The following is an 8514-nucleotide window of genomic DNA, read 5'->3' on the forward strand; positions in this document are numbered from 1 at the left end:
CAGTCTGGAATGCTGATAAATTCAGATAAGATCTCAGAGTGCTTGAAAGCATTCAATCTTCTTTTAATCCATGTCTGTAGTTCAGGTGGTGTATGAAGAGTAACACTGAAATATTTCTTCCATGCCATACTTGAAGAATGTAAGAAGTCATATTTATTTGATCTGTGGTAGTATTTCTAAATGATTTTATTTTTTTTTTTTATCTCTTAGCGCTGGCCCCAAAGGTGATAACATCTACGAATGGAGATCAACCATTCTAGGACCTCCAGGTTCAGTCTATGAGGGAGGTGTTTTCTTCCTTGACATCACATTTACACCAGAATATCCCTTCAAGCCTCCAAAGGTAAGAGACCTGTGGCTCACATCTTAAGTCATGAGTGCTAAACATGAATAGTGTGTAGTGTTAATGGAACCCATTTGAAATCTGTTCTCCTTAAGAACAAACTTCAGCTCATTTTAGGCATTATAGGAGTTTCTATTAGCTAATGTTAACAGCCTTTCCAGTCCTCTTGATAATTATTTTAGAGCTTGTTTTTTCTTCCTGCTTATGTTTATAAGAAGTGCTAAGCATTTAGTGCAAGCTTTGGAACAGGACTGAGAAACTGAGAAGTAAATAAACTTGAGACAAGGAGAAATGCTACAAATACTAACTTCTCAAACAACTCATGTCCTGTAAGCATAAGTTACATGTGTTTTGGCCACCACAGTAGTATTTCATTTTTCGATTTTGTTGGACACTTGTGTTGTTCACCTATTTGTACAGTAACAAACTTTCTGTAGGGGTGTTATATTTGTGAAGTTCTTACATTCCAGTGTTGTTGTGTTCCAGTGCTCCAAGGCAAACACCAGTGCAAGTGAATGTTATCCCGTGGTTCCAATGTGGCCACAGGAAAAGTGTTGGGTTACAAGAGGTGCTTGTGTATGTTTGTCTTGTATCTGAAAGCATTTATGTCCGTGTTTAACTTTCTACTTAAAAGTTGTTTGATTGATGAGGTACATGCTGCACCATCTTTCAGACTTTGGTCCAGTCTGCAGCAGGAAGGGCTTCTTCAGGCCATCAGTCCATCTCAACAGAGCAATGCTAATTGTTTGCACAAGACAAATTTTTGCCTGTTCTTGCTCACATAACTTCAGGGTTCTGGTAGTACCAACAGATCCTTAGTTCTACTTCTGAGATAGGGCTCCAATTCAAAAATAGCTTGGTCTACCTTGAGACATCTCTAGCATTTTTCTGCTGACACCTGTCCATCTCTCTTTGGAGATTCTCTGGCAACATAGATGATTCTCATGTTGGAATTTAATTTACTTTAGAGTAGTTTTTTGTTTGTTTTTGTTTTGTTTAATTTGCTGGAATAATTTGTTGTCCAACCAACTGTATGCCATTTACTATGTTGTGAGCCCAGTAAGCATTTTAAGAGGGATCTTTTGCTTTTCCATGTGTGGTCTGTTACACCTTTGCTTTTTATGCTACAAGTCAGAAGCATTTATCAGCGTAGGCTTGTTCAGACCCATCATAGAATCTTGGAATAGTTTGGATTGCAAGGGGCCTTAAAGATCATCTAGATGTATACCTTCCACTAGACCATGTTGCTCAAAGCTGTATCCAACATGGCCTTGAACATTTCCAGGGATGGAGCATCCACAACTTTTCTGAGCAACCTCTGAGTGCCTCACCACTCTCACAATAAGGGATTTCCTTCTAATATCTCACCTAAATGAACCCTTTTTCATGTTAAGGCCATGACTCCTTGTCCATGCCCTTGCAAAAAGTCTCTCTCCACCCCTCCTGTGGGCCCCTTTAGGTATTGGAAGGCTGCTCTAAGGTTTCTCTAGAACCTTCTCTTCTCCAGGCTGAAGAAGCCCAACTCTCTCAACCTCTCTTCATAGGAGAGGTCCTCTAGCCTTTTGTCTTGATGGCCCTCTTCTGGACTCACTCCAACAGGCCCATATCCTCATGTAGGGGGCCCCAGAGCTGGATGCAGTGCTCTACAAATGTTTGTGATTGTCAGATAGAGGTGCAAGGATCTTGCACATGGCCCTATTGAACTTCATGAGTTCACAGGTCCACTTCCCTCTGTTCCTCCTAGAGTACCTGTCCTTGCTCCCACTTTCTGTACAGTTCCTTTGTGTGTTTGAGTTTGTCCTGGAGTTCCTTGTTCATCCATGCAGGCCCCTTCCCTTCTCTGACAGATGGATCCCATTAGTGCTCAGCAGACCAGATTTTCCAAATCAAGCCTCGTGTTCTAAGTAGCTCTGGCTACCTCTGGCTGTGCACCAGTCCCATAACCATTTGTTGGTTTGCTAGATTTGATTAGCACTTTTGAACCCTTTCTCTTTGACCAGGAGGATTGATGAAAAAATTGCCCATGCTCCAGAATCTTTCCTGTTATTCCCAGGAGTGCCTTATTTGGCTTTAGTGTCTTTTCTGGTACCGTGGGTGTTTCCAATCTCAGAGCAGCGAAGTGGTTCTGTGGGAACACCTCAGTCTTTGGGGGGAAGTCTCTTCCTGCAGTCCTTGCCATGGCAGGCTTCAATTCTTATTGCCCCTTCTCCCTTCCCTGTGTGCTGGTGGGAGTTTCTGGCTGTTTGGCTGTAGCCTGTGGGTTCAGTGCAGTTTGGAACCAGCTGCACTCTAACTCCTCCTCAGCAGCCCTGATGCCACATAGGTTTCTCACTGCTTCCTCCAGCTCAGCCCGCTGCTGCAGGAGATCCTCCACCTGGACAACACCTTTTTCAGGCAGGCCTGCTGGCTGTCCTGCCCAGGAGAAAAGTCTCAGCACTGTCTGCAGTCTGAGGCCACTGTGCAGCTTTCCCTTCAGCAGTTCCATCTGGGCAGAAGAACCTGCCACTGGCATGGTGCATGGTGCAGACACCCCAGCCAGAGATGCAGCCCTTTCTCTCAGATTTGTTCCCACCATGCTGCTTCGAGGGTCAAGTAGGATGGCAGTAACCACCAGAGCTACTGAGGCAGCCCTGCATGCCAAGGTCCCCCATGCAGAGCCAAATAAACAGTTATGTCATTCCAGCTCAGTCCTGCTTTCTGCTCGGTGCTTCTGACTGAGATCTCTTTATCTTTGGATCTAAACCCTCACCCAGATGAAAAGAAGGGTGGGATTAAAACACCAAACATATAGGCACCACCTACTGAGGCCCTAAAAGACAAGTTTAGTGGCAATTCAGTGTATTGTAGCAGTTTCATTTAAATGACGTCTTTCATCCAATAAGGTTCAAGTTGGTTCACAAACCACATATAAGCATGGAAGTCAAACACATGTAGCTTCAGTCTCGTTGAGATGGTATATAGGAGAAAACATGGTGGTGCTGTAATAGAACACACTTTTTCTACTTGGGCACTTCAGGTTGAAATGAGGTACCTTCCTTTGAGAACAAAGCTGCTCCTGCATTAAAATCTCCACTAGTGTTAATCAATGCTAATGTGGAAAATATGATTATCATATTGCTCCTGCTTTATTCCTGCTGTTTTGTTGATTTCAGACTATCCAGCTACTTGCAGTAGTGAGTAAATAATGTCTGTGGATCGTGTTTAAGAGATAGGCTAATGTAATTACAGTAGCCTTCTATAAGTGCCTTTTAGGGCAAGAAATAAAGAAATAGCTAGTTGAAAGAAAACCTAGTGTATATCACTTTGATGATAAGCACTCACAGAACAGTAGAGTCATTTTAAAATAGAGTAGAAAGTAATTTTAAAAGCCTTGATCTCTGAAAAGATGAAGCTCTGTAAGGAAAAGGGAATAGTAACCCTTGAATCTTCCTTGATAAGCCCTATAAGACCAGTGGAAGAAAACCTATATGAGTCTTTGGTAACTCCTGTGAAGACAGTTCCTGCTGAAGTGGGCTGCCCAATGGTGAAGTGCCTGTAGTTGAACAGATTTCATAACCTGAAAATGAAATGTCATTAAAAGATTTACTTTTTTAAATAAAATTAGGTGAAAATGGTCATCCTGGCAAGCTTCCCAGCTCTTAGCAATATGTGTGAGAGATGATGTTAAGGCATAAACACTGAGAAATGCTGTGTGGCTGATCAGCATCTCAGAGGTGTGTGATGAAGGATTTACAGGTGTAGCCTTTGAGAACAGGGTCTAGCTCCAGCGGAGGGTTTGATTCATAATGTTGGAGCAAGTGTTCTTAGAGAGGATGTTGCTGTAAGAGAGCCAAAAGACTGTGCTGGAAGTGATATTTAGATTCCTGTGAGAATATTAAGAGAGACTGCACTGCTGTGCTTGAGGTTGGAGAAATGAAAGATCTTGAAATTTGACTTGGAAATGTGTTGCATGGTACAAGGAACTTCAGTGGGAGAAATCTGATACAGGGACAGATACTCTCTTTCATGTCCTAAATATGTATAATGGAGTTCTTCTGCATTTAATTGAGCATTCTATACAATGCCTTGAAAATGTTAGTGTTAATCTGTTCTCCGCTTTTTATGCTTTCTCATTTTGTGTTGTATTCTGGTGTTGCCTGTGTTTCAGACAGCAAATGAGTCAGGCACGTGCTGGGTGTGCCTGGATTTAGGAGAATCCAATAAACAAGTATAATTAGAATTTAAGAGTTCAGTATTTGTACTATCACAATGGACATTTTCCCAAGAGTTACATTATAGTTGGGTTAGATTTCATTTACCTAGCTGAAAACAGTAGCTTATGTTGACCTGGTGTGTGTGCTTTGATCATTTGTATTAATAACCTCTAACCACTTCCTTCCACCCACTCCTATTCTGCTACTTGTGTAAATTAACCTCTGCTATCACTTCAGGGTAAGGTTGAGATTAGCTTCTTTTATGTCTTTTCAAAAGCTCTACTTAACTCCATGTAGGTACTGCATTAATGTAATCTCAGGTGGGACATTTCCAAAGGATTGTTCAACTTACACTATATTTTTCTGCTATTCCACATGCTGTTCTCTTCACTACCTTCTAAGTAGCTCAGTTTCTTTTGATTTTGGTCTGAATGTATTAGGTTTATGTGAGATTTTTTCCCCCTCTTTTGAGTGTAATGAGCATTTACTTTAAATATTTTTGTTTGTTTTCAAGTTCGCCTCCAATTTCTCCCTATTCTAGTTCCATTTGTGCCATCAGCAGAAATTGTAAATGGCAAACAGCTGGACTATATGTGTCTAACATCATCCTAGTTCTGAGTTGCTGCTAAAGTGAAAACAAATCTAGATTTTTTTCCACAGTGCTTGGTAGAGTTTCTCTAGATGGAGAAAACTGTTTTTAGTGCCGTGGATATATCCCTTAAGGATTATATCTTAAGGTGTGTTAAGGAACCAGGCTGTTATGCAAGTATGTGGGAGTCTTCTTTCATTTTCACTTTCCCCTCCTTCATGAAAAATAATTTTTAAATAAATCTTACTCTTAAAGGCAAACAGCATTCATGCTTTGTTATCAGTTATTAGTCAACTGGACTGAGAGACTGTCTACAGAGTATTTAGCCTTTGTCTTGAGAATCATGATTAACAACTTTCTGTCTTTACAAATTGGAACTATTGACCTATGTTAATTTAGTCCTTGCTGTATCAAATTGGAAATACTCCATGCTTCCCCTTCTGGAAGTGTTTAAACTGTCAAAATTGTTACCTTGCTTGCAGTTTGAAGCCTTCATGGAAGGAGACCAAAGGTGCAAGTCCTGAGCAAGCAGCAGGGCTGGGCTGAGGGCTGGGCTGAGGGCTGCTCAGGAGCCCGAGGCAGAGCCAGTGCCAGCAAGTGCAAATGCCACGAGCGTGTTTTGCCCTGAACAGTGTGGGCTGGGGCAGGTACAGCAGAGGCAGATCCACCCTCTGCTCAGGCTGCTGCACGTGGATTTCCACATGACTGCAGGGAGTAATTGCTGCCTTTCCTCCCAAGATTAGATGATCTGGGAAACAAAGGTCATTTAGGTTTCTTGTCTGCTATACCTCTGTGGCTCCATAGGTAGAAAGCATCAGGAGTTCTGGGTTTTGGAGTGGCAGCGTGTTGCAGAAGGTGTGGGAGGGTAACACATCTCTGCTCTCTTGCAGTCATTTTGCTATTTCCCCCATAATGTGCAAATGTACAGGGATTTGGGGTTTCCTTTGTTTGCTTCCTGTTTTAATCCAACATCCAAGCAGCTTACAAGAAATAAAACATAAAATCTCCCCAAGCATGCAGTGTGGGTGTCTCCTGTGTGACAAGTAACCGCTTTTGCACATCCAAAAATAGCCCATGTGCTCTGTGCATTGGGAGCATTCTTGGAAACACTGCATGAATTCAGTGCACGGGGACATGCCGGTCACCAGGGCTCTGTAGCAGTGTCCCCTGTGCCTGTTCCCAAAGCCTGTGAGAGCGAGGGTCACAGGCAATTTTTTTGTATCAGAAAGGCAGTAGAAAAAATGAGGATTGACTGACAAGTTTTTTGTGTGGGCTGGTCCCATTTCAAGAGAAAGCACTAGTGTGTTCTTGTCATTCTGCAGGCTTACCAAGAGTGTTTTGCAAATACTCCTGTGACCTATAAACAGACAATAAAATTTCTAGGTGTGGATAGCTGACAAATTTGGAGGATTTAGGATCTGGACCCACCAGCCTTTATTCATTCGCATAATCCAAATCCATGCAAATTCCACCCAGTTTGTTGTGGCCCAGGTCCCATGGTGTTCTGAGAGCAGCTCCTGGTGCTTGTGTTTCCCTAGCTCAGTCACATCATGAAAATAAGTAATTCTAATTTCCTCCATTGCTGAGCTTCTTAGAAGTGATGGAAACTGTGATTCCAAGTGTCTTTACCTGTCTGCAGGATTGTACAAATCCTTAGGAGTCCAGAAGGAGAAAAAGTGCTGTTGTTAAGACTCTGGGCCCTTCTGTCACTGGGAACAAAAAGACAAAAATTGATTTAAAAAGAAATCGAACCCACCACCAGGGTTTTGCGCTAACCGTGCAAGTCGGCTCCCGAGACCGTAACTCATTTTTGTTCCAAACCCGGCTCTTGGTTGTTTCCGCCGCGAGAGGGCGGCGGCGGCGCGGGGAGCCCGCCGTGGGTCAGCCGGGACCGGCGCCGTTCGCTCCCGGCTCGCTGCTCCTGCCCTTCCCTCCCCGCAGCCCCTGGCCCCCGCACGCCCGCTCACACCCCTCTCTTGCAGGTAACGTTCCGGACAAGGATCTACCACTGTAACATTAACAGCCAAGGCGTCATCTGCCTGGACATTTTAAAGGACAACTGGAGTCCAGCGTTAACCATTTCTAAAGTTCTCCTCTCCATCTGCTCCCTCCTCACAGACTGTAACCCCGGTAAGTCCACCTGCCTCTTTGCAGTCCTCCCAGCACCTAAATAGCGTGGCCCTCCTCATTCCATTGGTACGGCCGGCTCAGCTCATGCCTCTGGTGGAGCACTTTCCTTCTCCAGGGCAGTCGGAGAGGGGCTGGAGGTTGGTGCAGGTGAGATGTGCCTTACCAGCCTGCTGTTCACTGCTCCTCAGGCTGACCCATGGGGAAACCAGCGATCCTCCTGCACATGGAAAGTCCTTCCCCTTCCAAACCCAGTCTTCACTGGTCTGTAGGCTACAGTAATTCACTGACAGAGCTTGAAGAGCCACAAACAGTTCTGAAAACAGGGAGTTGACTTTTTACTCTCCATAATCCGTTTAAAAGAAGTGACCAACTATGCCACCAGCAGTCATCACTGCTGCTCTAACCCCCACTGTCCACACGAGTCAAGAGGGATATATCTTTGTTTGCAAAGCCATTTTACAGAATGCATTTTTATATGTCTAAAGAGGAGAGAAAGGCCTGATTTCACAGTGCACTAAACCTTTTCTTGAGATTTTATCTTTCCTGGAAGGCAGCTTTACATTGTTACAAGTGCACTTAGCATGAGTATCTCAGACAGCCTTAGAAGGAATAAAATAAACCTGAAATGCATGAATTGGCGAAAACTCTCATAATGCAAAATATCAAAATATGACTGGATTGTTGCATCTTAAACTTCTTAAAACTTTATTGGCATTTCACTCTATTAAATTACAGATTAGTACATCACCATAAATACACAAAATCAGAGAAGATACAGATCATCAGTTCAGTATGTTTAGGTTGTTACAGTGTACCTGTGTGTTTGCCTTATATGAAATTTACACTTCAGCTTTATTTAAAAGGTTTTATTCAGTAATTTGTCTGAAATAAGCACTGTGTTTCCTTTTCAGCTGACCCCCTGGTTGGAAGCATTGCCACTCAGTATATGACTAACAGAGCAGAGCATGACAGAATGGCCAGACAATGGACCAAAAGATACGCTACATAAATTGGATTTTCGTCAAACTCTTACATTATTTGTCTGTGATGGAAAGAGCTGCTTATGATTTTGAAGGGGTGGGGGGAGGGAGGGTGCTGGTAAAGAGTAGGGTATTTCTATAACAGATTTTATTCAGTCTTTTATTTCCTAAGATTTGTTGTTGTAACTTAAGGTATCTTGCTACAGTAGACAGCTAGGATTTGGAATAGCATACTTTAAGACTGTAATTAGTTCAGCAATATTAGCTCACATATAGTAC

At 43.0% G+C, this 8514-nt stretch overlaps 1 protein-coding gene across 3 annotated transcripts in view; it reads left to right on the forward strand.

Annotated features, from left to right (window-relative positions):
• Positions 1-8281, forward strand: part of LOC306799396 (ubiquitin-conjugating enzyme E2 E1) — a 44440-nt gene extending 36159 nt beyond the window's left edge. For all 3 annotated transcript variants that reach the window (XM_079300358.1, XM_079300359.1, XM_079300360.1), the window contains exons 4-6: positions 211-343; positions 7108-7255; positions 8167-8281. In XM_079300358.1, coding sequence (XP_079156484.1) covers positions 211-343; positions 7108-7255; positions 8167-8264 — 379 coding nt within the window. In that variant the 3' untranslated portion in view covers positions 8265-8281. The remainder of the gene's footprint in view (positions 1-210; positions 344-7107; positions 7256-8166) is intronic.
• The last annotated feature ends 233 nt before the right edge of the window (positions 8282-8514 follow it).

The sequence above is a fragment of the Erithacus rubecula genome, assembly GCF_903797595.1.
Source record: "Erithacus rubecula genome assembly, chromosome: 3".
NCBI classification, from domain to species: Eukaryota; Metazoa; Chordata; class Aves; order Passeriformes; family Muscicapidae; genus Erithacus; species Erithacus rubecula.